We start from the raw sequence: 18,735 nt of genomic DNA, 5'->3' as shown, positions 1-18,735 counted from the left end.
CGGAAGTTACAAACGACTTTTCTCCAGTGCTGTGACGTGTTTCCAAGTGAAACGGAATATTGAATAGAGGGCAGAGTTTTATTTCAGCGCTCCTCCTCTCCATCTCTCGCTCATAGCAGACTAACGGTCGGAGGGGAGTGGTTTAAGTGTTTACAACCCAAGCTGTCAAACTGATGTCATCTGAGAAGGGGCACCGTTGCAGAGGGGAGGAGCATTTTCAGATTTTGATTAAATATTACGAAGCCAAACAATTTTTTTGTGTGGATTGACTTTCACGGATGAATTGTTCACCACAAAACTAGCAATTTGAGCTAACAAAATAAATAAGGTCAATTTTGATTTCATTAGTGATGGCCGATTTCGAAACACATGCGTCATGAAGCTCCGAAGCTTCATGAATCATTTGTTTCGAATCAGTGATTCGGAGCGTGTATCAAACTGCCAAAGTAACGTGATTTTAGTAAACGAGGCTTCATTACGTCATCACTGTTTCGAAACATTTCAAAACAGTTCGAAATTTCAGTTGTTCACCGGTAGAGGGCGATGATAAAGTTAACCCATGAATCATGCAGATTCACTGAGAAGCATTGAACACCTGATCTCTGACCAGTTTTATAAATTTGTAGATGTTTTAATTAGACATTAGAATAATTAAAATGAATAATGGTAGTTATTAATCTCTTATTGGCCTGTTTAGTTTGAGCCATGGAACAGAGAAACAAGCCTTGAAAAATGATAAAAGAACAGATATACAGTCACTCTATGTAGCCTAATCTTATTAGAGAATTAGTTAATTGCATTTAATAGATTTTACTTTCAATAAAACATTTGCAATAGATTTGTAAAAAGTGTTTTTACTGCATGTTTAGTTTGAGTTTTGTTGCATTTACACTCTTTTGACCACTAGGGGTCACCGTGGAGTCAAGTGTCAGATTGTTTCGAAGCCTCGAATCATCACGGCACATTTGATTCAACTGCTTCAGTGTTTCACGAAGCCTCGCTCTGCCCATCACTAGATTTCATGTGTACTTTAAAGGACGGCAAACACATCTTTCCCATCGACAAATGCCTTGATTGTGGTTCTTTGTTAATGCGCTGTCGATTTCTTTTATTACAGACGTGATAGCGGAATCTAAACATCTTACTTCTCCAGCTGCAGTCATCGTTGGTGAAAACTAGGGCTGCGTTCCAGTTCAGTTTTTAAATGCCCTTCCCTCGCTAACTTCACTCGGTCTCGTTGACTCGGATGTACATCATTGCTTACGTTGCACGAGTGCCCACTTCTGGCGGAACCTTGCAATGGGCTGAACTGGAACGTCCTAAGCCCTTGATCACTTGGAATTCGCAATGGAGCTGATTTATTATTTATTTTGTCCCCTTAAAAAATGTTTAATACAGCATTCTATATGTATATATGTGTGTTTTAAATGCTTTAAAAAATAATTAAAATATCATAGAGTTGTTTGTGGTGGAGTAAATTAAACGTGATATGCGGTGATGTCATAATCGTGTTGCATTGTGGGTTATGAAGCTGCCTGAAGTGTACATATGAAGTAGACTCGCTCCCTCGGTCAAAATCGAGGGAGCGAGGGTCTGTCCATAAACTTCCCTCGTCCACTTCGCGAAGTGGAACGCACTTCAAAATGGCGGCAGGGATTCCCCGGAGGGGAAGTGTTTAGGGAAGTTTGCGAGTGTGTGTCTAAAACTGGACTGGAACGCAGCCCAATTCAACCCAAGCGCTCTTTGATGACGTGGGTGGTTACGTAACCACAGATAGCCTGTCCATCATCGAATAAAGCCCGCCCTGGCAATTTGATTGGCTCGGCCTTCTGGGAGCCGAGCATAATTACGTTGCGTTCACGTCACCTCGTATTTACCGGATTCTTGAAATGACAACACGTGACGTTATATTCGGAGCTGTTCACGTCCTCGGACTGGGAATTATGCGTTTCCATGGCACCACTATCAACGCCTAAATTAATCTACAACGGTCAGGTGGTACAGCGGCCACGTGGTACATGTGGGAGCTTTCAGAAAACTCCCAGCTTACAAGCTGTAATTACGAGCTCTACGAGGACGTGAATGCTTTTTACAAGCTAGAATCTCGTAACTACAGGAATTACGAGACCGCGTGAACGCACCTTTACTCCACAATGGATCGAGTCCAGACCGAACTTCCTGTCCAAAAAATGTTGTGGGCGGGGTTCGGGCTGGCACCCAGGCTAGCGAGCAGTCTGTGTTCTTCCGACTTTATTTTAAGTAACAAAAATGCTTTGGGAAAATGTATCGGAGTAAAAGTATACATTTTATTTAGGAAATGTATTGGAGTAAAAGTTGACAGAAATATAAAGACTCAAGTAAAGTACAGATTCTCCCAAAAAATACTTACTTCGTTACATTACACCACTGATATAATGTATTTAATGTTCAAATTCTAAGTTTTGTATTGCTTATAAAGCTATTTGAATTGAAAAAAAAATGAAAAAAAAAATTGAGAGAGAGAGAGATAGAGAGAGAGAGATGGAACCTTTGGATGGCTTCTGCTTCTCTTCTTCATGGTTGTTTTTTATTTGTGTAGTTAACCTGTCAAATGTACACAGATAATCTATTAAGATTTTCAATGCAAAGTTAGGTTTCATTCATTTCATAATTCATGATATGATTGGTCCAAGTTGTTGACCTGCTTGGCGATATAGACCTTAATACCTGTTTTACTTAAGCTGATGCTTAATAATGTGATAATCATCTAGGACAGAAATATTTAAATTCAGTTCATATATCAGTATCTATATCATCTATCTTACATTCTAGAACTAAATAGCAGCATTGTTGGCATCTTTTCCAAGATAAATTACATAATTTAATGATATGTAGCATAGCTTGGATAGCTGTCTAAATGAATTTGACTTTTGCAGTCACGCCACTTGAATGCACTGTGTAACTCATATTATCCTGACTGCTTAAATTACAATGTGTGATTTCAGAAAATAATTCCTCATAAATTATTCTCTGCTCAGGCAGTTTATCTGCAATGCTCTTCACGTTTTTAACCCTTTCAATGTGAGCTGATCTGTGTTCCTCATAATACTGAGCTTTATTAACATCAGAATTGAGTTGCGGCTCATCTTGAACTTGCCTTTGATTTAACTCGTCAAGTTTGGCTTTCCATATTGTGGCAGTCCACACGGACTTCTTGTCCTCCTCTCTGATAAGATTCATTTGTACGTCACCATGCTGATGTTGCATGATCTCGAAGAAGTTTGGATCAACATCTGTTGTAAATGAAATCCCCTCTACAGGATGGACAGAAGCACCAGGAACCTCAAGAAGGTGTGGTGTTTTCATCCGAAATGGCCTGTTAGGTCTGGGATGGCTGATCGGATGACTTGATTTTTCATTCTGCTTAACTTTTTCTTTTGAAAAAGTGTCATTCACTGGAAAAAAGTAGATGTGAAGAATGAGAGGATCTTTACAGCGCATGTAGAGAAGAAGGTTACAGTGTTCTTCCCACTGTGTGAACAGGCTTATAATTAGAGTTATAAGAGAGAAGGATGGTTGGAGTATTTTAGCATGATAACGGGTCAACTCTACAGATTGTAAAGATATTCCTTCATCTCTTTTGTTGAGGAGCTTCACAGCATCTTTGAGAGAGGGGTCAGACTCTGCTAAACAGGCATAATGAGGCAGATGGGCCTCCTCCAGTTTCCCTGAGATCACGCTCACATCAATCACTGGACCAATTCGCTCACACTGAAGCCTCTCCAGCTCTGCTCTGAGGAAACGTCCATCCACTGCATGGTACTGGAGATTGACGTCACCAGAACAGACCCATCGCATTCTGGTCCTGCTGCACTCGAATCGACCCGCCTGAGTGCTGATCCTGAACTTTGACCCTCCTCCATCTGTACAGACTGACGGCTCCACCTGAACCCACTGATCACTATCAACAATGTGAACACAAGACTGACAGTGAAGATCCAGTCCAGACAGTTCAGAGTCAGAGATGTTCAGCCTAGAGAACAGAGATGATAATGATGAAATGAGATGATTAATGTATAAATAAGAAAAATATAAAAACTTTTTTTTTTTTTTGTAAAATTAAAATGATCTCACTCTTCCAGCTCCTCTAAAACCTTTGGTTTGAAGTGAATCTCCACTTTCTTATTACAGCTCTGACTCCAGTCCTCTTCTGTGCACTGGTCAGTGGGTTTACTGCACTTCCTCCTTTATAAACATGGAGGAAATCAGAATAAATAAAATGATGCAAAATATATCACCATTATGCTAGAGATTCTATTTAAGAAACCATGATAATGATCTGTACCAAAATGGTGATTGTATTTCAAATTAAGAAATTGGTTACCCTAGAATGGAGACTAGCAGCTTTACATTACAGCTAATAAATAGATGATAACAACAAGGAAAATTAACATTTATTTATTTATTAAAAAAAAAAAATGAAATAATAGAAATTATTAGTTATTTTCAGTAATAAAAGTTCTATAGATTCTTAATTTCTTTCACTAAGTAATTTATCACTTGTTTTGTGGGTTTTAATCTACTTTAAAAAAAAATGCATCTAGGCATTAGACTAAAAAAAGCACATTGAGCACACATACCCTTCAATTTTCACAGTGCAGTGTGGATCCATCAGTGATTTTTGCAGTAACTCAAGTCCCTCCTTCAGCAGCAATCCAGTGACACTGACACTACAATATTAATGTTACATAAACATCAATAGTCAAAGAACCTTCATAAGAACATTCTATTGTCACATCACCAAATTTTTTTTGTATGCCATGTGGGTCTTAGTCCACTAGGTGGCAGTAGTGGTCGTTTTCTTTCCCCCTTCTTCTTCTTTGTCTGAGCAGGAACAGCCAGGTGAGAGTGCTCATCATCCGCTAATTGGTTCTCAATGAAAGGAAGAGTGTATAATGCTTCTTTCATGTGCTATCAGAAATGTGACAATTCCCACTTTTGAAGTCGTGATTACGAACTCATCATACTCAAAATGGGAGGGCGTTCATGTGCAATTTTTACCAAGGAAACTCATATTTAAGATAATTCCGAGAGCATGTGAAGGCAGCATTAATCCTGGCTGATCTCCAGAAAAAAAGAGAGCTTGTTGGTTGTTGGTTTGCTTTGTTGCTGTTGATGTGTTCTACTGCCGCTGTGTGTTTGTGATTCATTACAAAGCTTATTTTATTTAGTTTGTCTGTTGTTATTCTATTGGGATCTGTTGTAAGACTTATTTTATTTATTTTTGTTAAAAGCTTGTATAAACAGTGTTGCGTTCATTTAGACACTTTTCTTGCTGAACCCCAGTAGTTGTTAAACTGTTAATATGTTTCTTTTGTAAATATTGTATATAGACAAAACTTGGAAGTTCAAGGGAGTATATGTGCCGTTTTTATTTTATTTGGAAGTTGTATGGTTTTCTCCTGTTTAAAGTAGAGAGGGAGTCAGGGAATTATTTGTTTATTTCCTTTTATTATCTTGAGGTAAGTGCAGTTTGGTTCCCTAGTTAGAGGTACTTTGTTTGTTTGTTTTGTTGGTAACACTTTACAATAAGGTTCATTAGTTAAACATTAATGTATTAACTAACATGAACTAACTATGAGTAATTTGTTACCGTATTTACAAATCTTCATTAATGTTAATGAAAATACAGTTTTTCATTGTTTGTTCATGTTAATTCAGAGTGCATTAACTAATGTTAACAAGATTTTAATAATGTATTGGTAAATGTTGAAATTAACATTAACAAAGATTAATACATTCTTTTCATGATTAGTTTAACTAATGTAGTTAACTAATGAACCTTATTGTAAAGTGTTACCGTTTTGTTTGTTTGTTTTTTGGCTTTTCCCACTACTGAAGTTATATTACACTTCCTACACTTTTGGTACACCAATAAACCTTGTTGCACCATATTTCTTATGTTTTTGGCATGTAACTTATGGAACCAAACTTTGCCTAATGCTTTAGTTATCATTAACTTGAATGTTGCTTCCCCTATCCTACTATTAAAATGTTTTGCACTGCTTTCATAGCAAAACACTGAATTCTTTTATTATATTTAGTGACTGTTTAGTCAGCTTACAGCACACGTTAAACAGTTTAAACTATTATTTATGATAAATATATAATGTGTAATTGTAGCATATTGATTTGTAGTTTGACGTGTTTGATTCTCCATTCAACAAAAAGAAAAATTTGCTTGCACTTTTTACATCTGTACAATTTGCTTTAAAAGGACACACATGCTTTCATCATATGATTTATCTATTTGTGTGTTCAAACATGTAACTGTCATGTTTGGTCTCATCTGACAGCTTATGAGCTGAATAGAATTGTGGTTAACCTAATAGAGATATTAATTTACAATATATGGATATAGGCCTATATTAATGTTTTTCTCCCCTCTTGATCATCACCCATTTGCCTTATCTTTTTATTTCCTGTCAGTTGGTTTCTGTGTTTGTATTCCACTCATGTTTCACAATGCTTTGCTCAACGTATTTGATATATATATATATATATATATATATATATTTTTTTTTTTTTTTGCCACAGCACAGATGACTGAATTATGCACATCATCCTTCAAATGCTTTTTGTTGCGTTTATTGGTTCAAAATAGCGTAAACTTCCAGTCTTACAGTTTGATATCAAATGCAAACACAAGTGTCCACTAAAGTGTGACTTAAGCATTTAACGTTTTAAGGGCTACTGTACCTGGTCACAACATGACAGAAATCAATTTCATAGATAACAGCAAATGCTCGTACCTGATCTCCTGTAGACTGCTGCATTTCTCAACGAGGGAAATGATCCCAGAAGCCCAGCTCTCATTCAGACTGAACACCTTCAGATCCAACTTCTTCAAACCCACAGAGTGAAATGAAGACAGCAGCAAACTGACATGATCCTCAAGAGCTGAAGAGCTGCACAAATATGTCCCACAACAAAAAATACTCAAAAATGTGAGCATGTTTTTTTTTTTTTTTTAAATAATAGTAAAGCTACTGATGAGATATATGCCAAAATGAACATTTTCTTACTCTTCTGCTAGTTTTTCTGCCTTGCTGAGTGTCTGTAAGAAGAGTGTCCAGTCAGTGTTGGTTATCTCTGAACATGTAAGACTGATGTTTAAGACTGCTGGAAATGATGGATTCTTCTCTGAGGAGCTCAAAGACAACCTGAAACAGACAGAGACACAGAGGAACATTTGATAACAGCACCTTTGTTATGAAGGTTATCTGTTGTGTTCCAAAACATAAATTATATAAGTATATAATTATTCTATGAATTATTCTTGATTAAGAAAATTATAGTTATTGTGCAATATTTTCTTACAAGATTTCTCCAGAAGTGACTGACAGATCAAGCGTCCATCTGGGACTCTCTGCACTGTATTCATCCTCTTGAACTCTACCAAGTCATAGAACCAGATCACTTTTCAAACAATTTATTTAAATTCAATAATTTATTAGTTGTTAAAACATTTCATATGGCTGTATTGGAAGTATGTGTTTGTTAAAATTACTTCAGTTTTTTCAAGATTTTTGATTCAGCAAGAACTTGGATGAAATCTCCAACTTCTGGAAGGATTTTCACTGACAACCTTGAGTCAAAAACAAAAGTGATTTAGAATTTAAATGTTTTACTGAGTAAAACATTTAAGCCATGACATAAATATGATATTTGGGTCAATGTCAAATAAGCACGTCCAAGATAAAGGAGAAATCTCTTAAAAATCTAGTTTAAAATAATTCTACATACAGATCTCATCTTGTGCTGATTTCATATGATTTTGAAAATTTCCTTTTTTATGTAATGTAAAAAACGACAATGAAAAATTCAAAACCACAATTTTTCCAGTTTTAGTATTGTTGCTGTTGTTGTTGTCATGCCACTGACCCATATACCACAAAAACACTCGCAAGTCACAATATAAGTAAAAATAATAATTATTTGTATTTTTAGAAGAGTTTCAACCAATCATGAATTACATTACAATCAACAAGAGTTTCTCCATGCATCACACTGACCTCAGAGTCTCACACATACAGAGTGCTGGCTGAAGAATCTTGAGTTTATCAGCTGTTAAATCACAGTACATGAGGTTCAGTTCTCTGATGTGTGGACAGCACTGAAGACAGTACAGCAGCACCCAACAGTCTGTGCTCCTCAGGGAAATGTTGGACAGATCCATGGATACCCAATCTGCCAAAGCTCTCCTCACAAACACCTCATCATGGAGCTCATACAGACAGCGGAGAGCAAGTAGCTTATCATCATCCTGAAGAGTAAGGATTGTGCTCTCCATCTCTTTTCTTATGATGTAAGGAACAGTCCAGTTGCGCATTTTAAAGAGTGAACTGTTCGCGTCTTCATTAGAGAGACCACAGAGGAACAGCAGAACTGAGGAAATGGGATTTGATATTTTACCTTTCACACTCTCAGCAGCTAGAGTGTCTCTGATGTTCCTCTGGGACTCTTCTTCATTCAAAAACACATAATAAAGAGCAACGAAGAACTCCTGAAAGCTGAGGTGCATGAACTTGAGAACTGTTTTCGTTATATAGTCTCTATTCCAAAGTTCTTTATGCAAGAACTGGCTACTATAAGCCTCTAAGGTCTCAAACACAGTCTTCTCTTCAAAAAGGACTTGTTCATCCAGCATCCCTTCCTCGGCCAGCTGACCCAGATTCTTCAGCATGGTGAGGTCAGACTGACTCTGATCATGATGCTCCAGTAGAGTGGACACAATGTTCACATATATGGAGGTGGTTGTCTTTAGTTCTGCCATCACATGATCATCATCTGTAAAGTGTTTCTTCAGACAAAAACAGACCATCCAACACAGCAAAGGCACAGAGCAGGTAGTCAGGAGAGTGTCATTTATCTTCACACTCTCATATGTTTTCCTGAAGAGTTGCTCGTCCTGAAAGAACTTGTGGAAGTACTCCTGCACCCCTCTCTCAGAGAAGCCCATAATCTCAGTGAAACGCTGAGGTCCCTTTAGGAGATTCATCACTGGATCAGCAGCTGTTCTGAAGGTAACCAGCAGGAAGGACTCAGATACGATCCGTCCATTCAACCAACTCATAAGAGTGTCCATTGGTAGTGCTTCATGGGATGCAAAAGTGGGTCGTGATGTATGAATGTGTGGACCAAATGAAAAGTCATTAATTCCATCAATGAGGAAGAGGACTTTCTCTGGTGTCAACTCTAATATCCCTAAGATCTGATCTGATGTTAAACTGCAACTCCAGCTCAAGAGCTCAAACAAGCTCCTCTTGTGAGTTCTCGTAAGCTCTTCACAATTCAATAGAAAAACTACTTCAAACATTTCAGAGTAAAGTCCTCCAGAAGCCCAGTCCAACATGATCTTCTGTAACATGAAGGATTTACCGCTTCCAGAATCACCACTGAGAATCACAGTTTTCGGTGTGTTTCCATCACTGTCGGGACTGAACAGCTGGTCTATTCTGATGCTGTGATTCTTGTCATTTGATAACAGTTGAGATGAAGCATCCACAGACTTCACATGTTCACGATAGTATTTCTCAGCCTGCTCTTTGCTCTTCTGAATGATCACTGGTTCAGTGTAACGGGCGGCCAGTTCCACACGTTCATCAGATGGAAGCTTATACTCGGTCACAAACTTATATTTCTCAATGACTAAAGACTTGTACTGAAGAATCTCAGGGTTGTACTCTAAAGGAAACATAAAATAATCATTGATTTTCATGTCTGAAGATATTAATTTTTCTCAATTGATTTGGCTTTTTTTTTTCAAAACAATCTCTGAACAATTAGTTTCTTGTTCACATCAGATTTGAATTTCTTATTGATTTAAGCATTGCTTATGGAGTTGCTGACAGCACAGTCACTACCATTTTTGAACATGGAGGAACATCACAACTCTGAACAACAGCAGCTTTATCAGTACTGTACAAATACAATTGTATTTATACAGTTCATTTACCTTTGTAGAAATGTGTAAAATGAAAATTTTTGTCATGGACGAGCAATAGGAAGATATGTAAGAAGATATGTAATAGGGAAAGACACCATAGTGTGTAAAAATGAACAAGCAACTGAGAATCTTCAGTTTACATGTAACACATTTCTGCAAAAATAAATGTACTGTAAAAATATAAATGTTCATTTTTTGTGTGTGTGTTTGTACTATATTGACTTTCCCTAGTCAATTTTACCTACTGTCTAAATCTGTATTTAAAATGATCAGTCTGATACACAGACAAAACATTCTTGTATAGTATAGAAAGCAATTAGTCAACAAAAACAAAAAGTAGAGAAAAACATGAAATTTGTATATAAATATTCCCATGGTGAAAAAAACTAAACTTTGATCAGTGTGACTCACACAATAACAAAAACACTTTATTTTGGTGCCATTGGCCAGTTTACTAGCACTGTCACGATCACCGTCTGTTCCTGCCAGTTCCCGGACTACATTTCCCATAATCCTCCCTGCCAGCATACACACACTCCACTCCAATGCCACATACACCTGATACTTGTTATCTGGACTATAAATGACTCACACACACCTCCTGATCGCAAAGTCTTGTTTACCCAAAGTCTGAGCGGTTCCCTGTGTTTATTGTCTGCCTGTTTATTGTTACCAATCCTGCCTGTTTCCTGTTTATTGACCCGTTGCTGCCTGTCCTAACCCTTGCTTTGTATACCGACCTATGAGTGATATCTGCCAGTCCTGACCTCTGCCTGTGTCTGGATTACGTTTCTGTCTACCCTCTGCTGTACCTGTTTGCTCCTGTTTGACCCTGCTTGTACGACCACGCTCACCTTTAATAAAATGCTGTTTTGAAGCAATAATTAAATGTTTTGAAATGTTCCAGCAAACAGATGTGACAATTGAACTTACAGTTTAGAGAATCTTAAGACTTCCAAAAAATGCCAAAGTGATTGAGAAAAACTGTAAGCTCAGAGAAGTGGTCCGTATTATCTTAATGCAACTTAATTCTTAATGCAAGCCATTCAGAACTGGTTTTTGAATGATTTTTAAATCACAATTGAATATTTCAACATGAATTGAGGTGGCATGAATTGCAGAGTTGCAAATCGAATTTGAATGCAAGAAAGAAAAAAGAAAATTTATATAAAAATTCAAAGAAATTCATACTGAATTCAACTAATTTTCAACTAGAAAAGCAAAAGTTGTCAAGACAAATTTTGAATGTTGGCTCAATTATGCCTTGTTTAAATGTTTTGAAAAAGGTTTAGAGAGACAAAAAAAAAATTAACTGACAGACCGACAGACAGATATAATGACAGACAGATTTTTTTTTTTTTGCAAATAACTGCCTTTTCTAATTGATATGGCGCATTGTCATGGCACATGATACTTTTAGATTATTTACCCAGGTAACAGAACAGGTGTGGTTCATACTTCCTCAGAGCAGAGTAAAAGGCAGATTTCACATCATATCCTCCTTCATCCAAGGATTTATAAAACTCTGTCATTTGCTCCTGGTTGGTCGGTGCTCTCCTGATCCGTGCATATGTCTGATCATTGAGCTTGCGTTGTGCCAACAGCTCATCCACTATTGGCATCACTGTTGTAGCCCTCTGGATGAGCTCAGACCGATTAGCTAAAAACCTGTTATCTGGAAAATATGACATGAATGAATTATTATTACCTTGTTTTCTCCAAATGATTGAATGTTTAAGCATTTTTATGTACAATGGAGATCAGTAATGAAGCACTTACACTTCCTTTCCAGGAATGAAGTCATTTCCAAAAAACGACCATCATCATAAATATCTTCATCATCAATATCATCATCACAATCTATTGTATAAGGAGAGAAGAAGAGAATACAGATACTTCAGGGTGTTAAGTATAACCAATATGTGTTCTAAGGGATTATGCACATTGCTTTCGATATTTTGTAAACTTCTGAATAGATTATTTTCTGTAACATCTTTACCTGGGTAACAGAGATTCGGTTCACACTCCTTCAGTGCAAAATAAAATGCAGATTTAACTTCATGTCCTCCTTCATCCAGTGCTAAATAAAGCTTTCTCATTCTGTCCTGTTTGGTTCCTGCTCTCCTGATCTGTGAATATGTCTCCACATTGATCATGTTCATTGACAGCAGTTTGCGTGACACTGCCATCACCCTCTGAACCCTCTGGATGAGCTCAGACCTGTGCCTGTCCACATACCGGACCCCTGGAGAAGAAGACAAAGAAATTATTTCCATGTAGACATTCAAATTATTGGAAGTTTCAAGCATTTTCTAAACATTTACAACATAGATTTGTGATTAAAAGAATAGTTTGTGCAAAAAAAAAAAAAAAAACATTTTCTGACATTTACATCATACCATTTTAAGCCATAATTCTTCATGTGACTATCTAACAGGCTCAAAAAAAAAAAAAAAAAAAAGAAGAAGAAGATGAAGAAAAGGGCTTTCTGAAGACAAACAAGTAACACAGACCACTTTTATGGTACTTTTGTAGTTTGGTACTGTGTGTAAACTGACAGAATCTTTATTTTTGGGGGAACTTTAATAATGGATTTTAAAAGTGGAATAATAAAACACTAAGCAAGAACAGGAAACAAAGATACAAATATTGCCAAAATTAAGCTGACACTCAGTCAGGGACAAAATTATAGTTCATAGTTACTGATAAATATTGCCTATTGTATATTTGCCATAAATGTAGAATGTTTTTTTTTTTAAGGAGGGAAATCATGTGAAATTCAAGTTGTATGACAAAATGTAGGACACACCTAAATTTTAAATTTGTAGTGAATAATAAAAAATATTGCAATGAAAATCTAAAATTTTGGGACAAACATATTTGTGATAAAAAACATTTTGTTTTTAAATCTTGTTACATTTTGCTAAACAGATCATCAAACATATCTGTTTGGATAGCAACATTCTTCAAAATGTCTTATTTTATCATGTTCCACCGAAGAAAGAAAGTTATACATGTTTTGAATTATGAGTAAATGGGGAAATGCTGAAAAAAGACATTGTCAATACAAACATTTTAAAATTTTCAATTTTAATTTCATGCTAGGTTAATAGATTATCAAACATATCTAAAAATTATTTCAAAAACATGGATTGTGAGCCTGCTATTTTGTTCTTTCTTTTTCTAGTGTAGTCGTTCATAATGAATATGCCTACTGATAATGAATTTAGTCCATTCGCAGGAAATAGATTGAACAAAAGAGGCACAGTCAAACAGGTAACTTTATTAATAGGCTAATACAACTTATTAGTGTTTATAAAATAATTTATTTTTTTCGTTTTGGTTAATACACTTCCACGGTTTATATTTATTATATTCTTTATATTTATATCAGTTTGAACTTCAATACAAAGTAAAATGTGTGAGAACACTATCAAACTCTGTAGACTGCAAACTTTCGACTCTTACCTTGATTTGACATCGTGTCTAACCAATGGAATTCCTTCATTCAAATCCAAAGGAACGTCATGTTGGAATAACGGTTTCGTTGAGTGTAATAAGGGTGTTTGACCATCATATTTTCCACCATCATGTGGTGACGTGGTGGTTTAACCGCAGGAATTTAGAAACATCCGGAATAATGCAGAGAAAACAGAGAAGTGACATTTCGAGCGGTCCTCACTTTTACTTTTATTGTTATTTTAATCTTTGTTTTTGTTAAAATATGGTTATCGGTTTCATTTTTGAAACAGGTCATTTTAATTCATGACTCAGTACATCAGCACTAACAGTTTTTATCTTACATTTACCTCAGTTAAAACTAGTCTTTGTCTTGCCAATGACTGTGCTTCACAGTGTATTGAGAAATAGCCTAACTGACAGATTCCAACACGATCACATTAGAATGCGTATCAACAGTACGAGTGTGTAATCTCATAGAATATATACGCCAAAATGAGTTTTGGCATGCAAATGGTAGCCTACGCAGTTTTTCGCGTGCATATGATACGCACTTTATGGAGTGTATATGACACGCTCTCGGGTAGGATGGGGGTGGGGTGTGGTTGTTTCGTGCTTATGATACGCCATAAAGTGCGTATCATATGCACGCGAAAAACTGCGTACTATATGCACGCCAAAACTCATTTTGGCATATTCTACGAGATTACACACTCGTACTATTTTCGTGTGATCGGGCATTCTGTCAAATGTAGGCTACTCATGTCCTAGTACTGGACAAGACTATTTTTCTTAACAAGAAGAACTATTCTTCTTTACATCCAATTAAAATAATAAAAAATAAAAAAAGAAGTACAAAAAAGACATTTCAAAATTAAATTTTAGTCAGAATTCATAATAAAATAATACTCCTTATATTTAACTCTAACATTTTTCTGATAGGGCTAAAAAAAGAAAATATATAGGGCTTAGGCTATATAGAGGGCATACTGTATAAAAATATGTAAATGGGTTTCAAAGACGTCGCTTCCGCCATATTTGTGTCCGCAATGGCAACTAACACAGCATATTGTTGTCATATCATTTTCTGCACTGGGTCTCGTTAAGGTTTTAACGGTATTACTACTGTTACCGATACTGCTTATCGATCCGGTACTTTAACGGTATTCTTATTGGTACTTTTTGTTTATATATAATATAATATAATATAATATAATATAATATAATATAATATATAAAACGAGCTGAATTAACTTTGCTTTATATTATATAGTGTCTGGCATTTTTGGTCTTTTATTTAAGATACAGTAAGAACATGAACAAAGAAACAAATTAAAACAAACTGACAAATACAAATACAATAAAACAAAGATACAAATGAAATAAAGTGCTTTCATTTGTTCATGTGTTTAGGTAAGTAACATCGGCCTAGCCTATAAAAGAAATCTAAGTAATGTAACCAAATGTAAAATAACACTGCATGATTTTCACAGTAGCCTAAATGAATAGATTAAGGCCTATTAAAGCTAACTATATTCAGCTTAATAATTAGCTTAATATCACAGGCCTAAAGTGTAAGCAGACGTTTAGTTGTTTAGTTCTCTCCTCCCTCGTCACCATTAAACAGCGCTTTCATGTGAGCGGCTGCGCGCGCTGTAGCTCCTCTCTTCTGGATTGCGAAAGCAAAAATGCATCATAGACCTAATATTATTGCATACAGACTCAGCTGGCGACTCTGGCAAGATAGAATTTGCAAGATAATCAGTGGCGGCTGGTGCAAAAAAATTTTGGTGGGGCACAATTTTTTTTTATTTTATTTTTTTTTTAGAAATGCAGGAATGAATAGGCTAATTGTTAAATAATCATTTAACAAGTGATATAATAATGTATCATTACTAATCTAAAACATGGAAAATTCAGTATTTAAAGCATGCATAGGACTGGGATCTAAAAAAAAAAATCTGTATTTAATTAAAAAAATATATATATTTCACATCCTGCCCAATATTGTCCTAGAAACAATGTTCATGTTGAAGACTATAAAAACAAACATGAATGCATGCGCGCGGCGGCGCTCGTTCACGGAATTTTGTGCTTGCTGAAGGCTCGTCCCGGCTCGTCCACGCCTGACTGCAAAATGGAAATATTTTCTCGACTTTCTAACATTTGCAGATTCTCCATCTGCAAATGTTAGAAAGTCGAAAAAATATTTCCATTTTGCAGTCAGGCGTGGACGAGCCGGGACGAGCCTTGTAAATAATGCACTGAGAAAATTATTGGATGTCACTTCAGTTTAAAAAAAAATATTAAGAGGTATGTTAGTTTCCACCAATCGCTGCTGGGGCCAATATAATACCGGGTTTCGGTACCCATCCCTAGTTACACTTCTGTTCCGTGTTGCCACTGTCTAAAAACGGATGTAAAAAACGATCGCAAAAAAAAAAAAAAAAATAATTATTTCACACTCCATGGGGGCCAAGCTTGTTGTCACAGGGGCACTGCAACAATGTATATATTATGACTTTATAAGACAATTTTGAAAATTACCCACCTCCATCGAGTTTTCTTGTACTGTATTTGCAAAACTACTGCGCTGGTGAGCGTTGTAGTCGTTGTAGTCCAGAGCTGCGCTTGGAGTATTTACTACAGTGTGATTCACTGAAGGAATCTGTAGGGGGAGCTTCGCAAATCTTGCTGAGTTCCGCTTTAATGTTTTGCCTTACTCTTTGAGCGCTCGCGCAGAAGCTATTGATGATGCAGGTTGTTTACCTCAACGATATATATCAGATATTTATACCTAATAAATTTAATATTACGAGTTCCCTTTCGATACTTCACTCGTACTGCATATGGGGAAAGGTCTCCCTTTTTCCCCGCTGCTGAAGCCTTTTTCAATAATGCAGTGTAACTGCATCGTCATTGGTTCACTCATAGACAAGTTGTTGAACCAATGACGAAGCGGCATAGCTGCGCGGCCTATGGCGACAAAGCGCACGAATATTCCCGCCGAAATGGGCGGGGTTACGGGCTATATAAGCAGGCGTTTCGCCATAGGATTTCAGTGTTTTCTCCTTCAGTGACGACCTCTACATCTCTTCGCTGATCTCCGCCTGAAGCCGAAGAAGCTCGCCGCCTTCCTGACAGCTCTCGCCGCCGTCTGAAGAGGCTCCCGCAGCGGACTCGCCTGGACTGCCTCACTGACTGCAGCATCAGCGCCATCGTTGAGCCGCCGCCTCCCGCTTCCCGCTCCCGGCCGCTTCCTGTGTGTCCCCTGCCGCCATCTGGCGCGCCGCCTGTGAGCTTCACCCGCGGCTTAACGCCGCTCTAAAAGAGTGATTTCAGCAGTTTTCACCGCTCCTAAAAGAGCTTCCGCGGTCCTCGCCGCTCTAAAAGAGCCACCCAACTGCCGTTTTCACGGCACCGGCGTCTCACGATGCCCCGTCACTCATGTGCTACGTGCAGGGCCCCCCTGCACGATAGCGACGGTCACGGGCAAGCCCCATGCGGACGGCGCGCTTGCTGGGGACTCATGCCCGCACTGCGAGTGCATGAGTCTCAGTTCCCTGCACTCGCGGGTCGCCTTCTTCACGGAAGGCGATCTCGCCGCTCGCGCCCTCCCGTCTTCTTCCTCCCGCGAACCGGCCAGGAAGAGACAGCGGGGTAGAGCGACTCAGCGCCCGGAGTCAGATGAGCTCACGCCGGCCCAGCCCCCGCGTGCCTCGCTTTCTCCTCCGAGGGAACCATCTCCCGTCCTGTTCTCCCGCCCTGAGCAGCGTCCCCTGCCGAAGCAAGTGACCTCGTCTCATTTGGAGGAACAGACGACGAGCAGGATGACTCCATGTCACTTGCGGCTTCCGAAGCAGAAGCATGGGCTGGCGAGCCGGAAGACACTAATCCGCCTCCCTTGGAACCCGTTGAACACGGCCAGGGCATGGATGCCGAGCTTTTCCGTGTCCTGTCCAGAGCCGTGGAAGAGCTGGACCTCGAATGGGCCCCTCCAGAGGAGCCATCTCGCAGCCGCCTGGACGAATGGTTTCTGCCAGGCCGCCGTCAAGCACCTCGCCAGCACTCAGCGCCCTTCTTCCCCGAGGTCCACGAGGAGCTCACTAAGTCGTGGCGCGCTCCGTATTCCGCCCGCCTTCACACGACGCACCGCTCCGCCCTCACCGCCGTCGACGGCGCCGAAGAAAAGGGTTACGAGCACCTGCCACCCCTAGACGAAGCGGTGGCTGCTCACCTCTGCCCTCCCGCGGCTGTGGGATGGAAGACTAAGAGGGCCCTTCCTTCCAAGCCCTGTCGGACCACCTCTACTTTGGCCGGACGGGCTTACACCTCGGCGGGCCAGGCTGCCTCCGCGCTTCATACTATGGCCATATTTCAGGTCTTCCAGGCCAAACTCCTCCGCTCCCTGGACGAGTCTGGGATTGATGCGCCGGCTTTCAAAGATCTTCGCAGCGCCACCGACCTTGCCCTGCGAGCTACGAAGGCCACGGCCCAGGCCATCGGGCGTTCCATGGCCAGCCTGGTAGTTTTGGAGCGCCACCTGTGGCTCAACCTAACGGAGATCAAGGACCTAGACAAGACGGCCTTCTTAGACGCCCCGGTCTCTCCCTCTGGTCTCTTCGGGCCTGCAGTGGACGGCTTCACTGAGCGCTTTACTGCTGCGCAGAAATCGTCTCAGGCTATGAGACATTTCTTGCCAAAGCGCTCCAGCTCTGCTTCCAGCCGCCCCAGGACTGCGCCGGCTCAGCAGAACAAACCAGCCCCACCCGTAACACAGGCGGCGCCGCCCCAGGAGCATCGTCAGCGCTCACGCACTGCAAAGCGCCCTCCCTTCCCGAGACGCCAGGGACCCCGGCCCAAGATTGTGCTGGACCCGGTGCCCCCGAAGTCGTCCTGATTCGTCAGGAAGGAAGAGGATGGGGGATCGTCCCGTTGCGACCAGACAACCCCAAAAGCTCCCACGAGTAATTTCCCCTCCGCCTCGTTTAATTCCGGGCGTGGGAAGCATGCTCCAAGTGATAGATGGGCCCACTCCTGTTGCGCCCACCCCAAACGGCGTTTTCACGGCGAACAATATTTTACCTCATCTCAAAAAGAGCAAATTTCCTCTTCCACCCCTCTCGGTGTACGACCCCCTCAACGGCGGTCCGTCATCCGATATCATTCAACCCCTCGCCACTCGGGCCGAGGCCTGGAGGGCCATCCCCGATGTGTCGGATTGGGTTATGGGGATCATAACCCAGGGCTACTCGCTCCAGTTTGCAAGACGGCCCCCTCGCTTCGGC

At 39.5% G+C, this 18,735-nt stretch overlaps 1 protein-coding gene across 1 annotated transcript; it reads right to left on the bottom strand.

The window, feature by feature from the left end:
* Positions 1-2,892: 2,892 nt before the first annotated feature.
* LOC137003150 (NACHT, LRR and PYD domains-containing protein 1 homolog) lies at positions 2,893-13,571 on the bottom strand. Its single transcript, XM_067363196.1, has 12 exons — positions 13,457-13,571; positions 11,988-12,233; positions 11,768-11,848; positions 11,418-11,663; positions 8,055-9,726; positions 7,550-7,627; positions 7,360-7,434; positions 7,065-7,202; positions 6,792-6,947; positions 4,620-4,709; positions 4,114-4,224; positions 2,893-4,012 (listed from the first exon to the last, which is right to left on the bottom strand). Exons 1-12 carry the CDS (start codon positions 13,494-13,496, stop codon positions 2,893-2,895), a joined length of 4,053 nt encoding a protein of 1,350 aa, XP_067219297.1. The 5' UTR covers positions 13,497-13,571.
* Between the last annotated feature and the right edge of the window lie 5,164 nt (positions 13,572-18,735).

Source organism: Chanodichthys erythropterus, chromosome 16, assembly GCF_024489055.1.
Source record: "Chanodichthys erythropterus isolate Z2021 chromosome 16, ASM2448905v1, whole genome shotgun sequence".
Lineage (NCBI taxonomy): Eukaryota > Metazoa > Chordata > Actinopteri > Cypriniformes > Xenocyprididae > Chanodichthys > Chanodichthys erythropterus.
This window is presented reverse-complemented; position numbering and strand designations above follow the sequence as displayed.

Coding starts and splice junctions, on each gene's coding strand:
- LOC137003150 (XM_067363196.1), bottom strand. CDS start 13,496: ATGAAGGAATTCCATTGGTTAGACACGATGTCAAATCAAG. Junction 7,435..7,549: donor AAAATCTTGAAAAAACTGAA/GTAATTTTAACA, acceptor ATGACTTGGTAG/AGTTCAAGAGGATGAATACA. Junction 7,203..7,359: donor GTCACTTCTGGAGAAATCTT/GTAAGAAAATAT, acceptor TGTCTGTTTCAG/GTTGTCTTTGAGCTCCTCAG.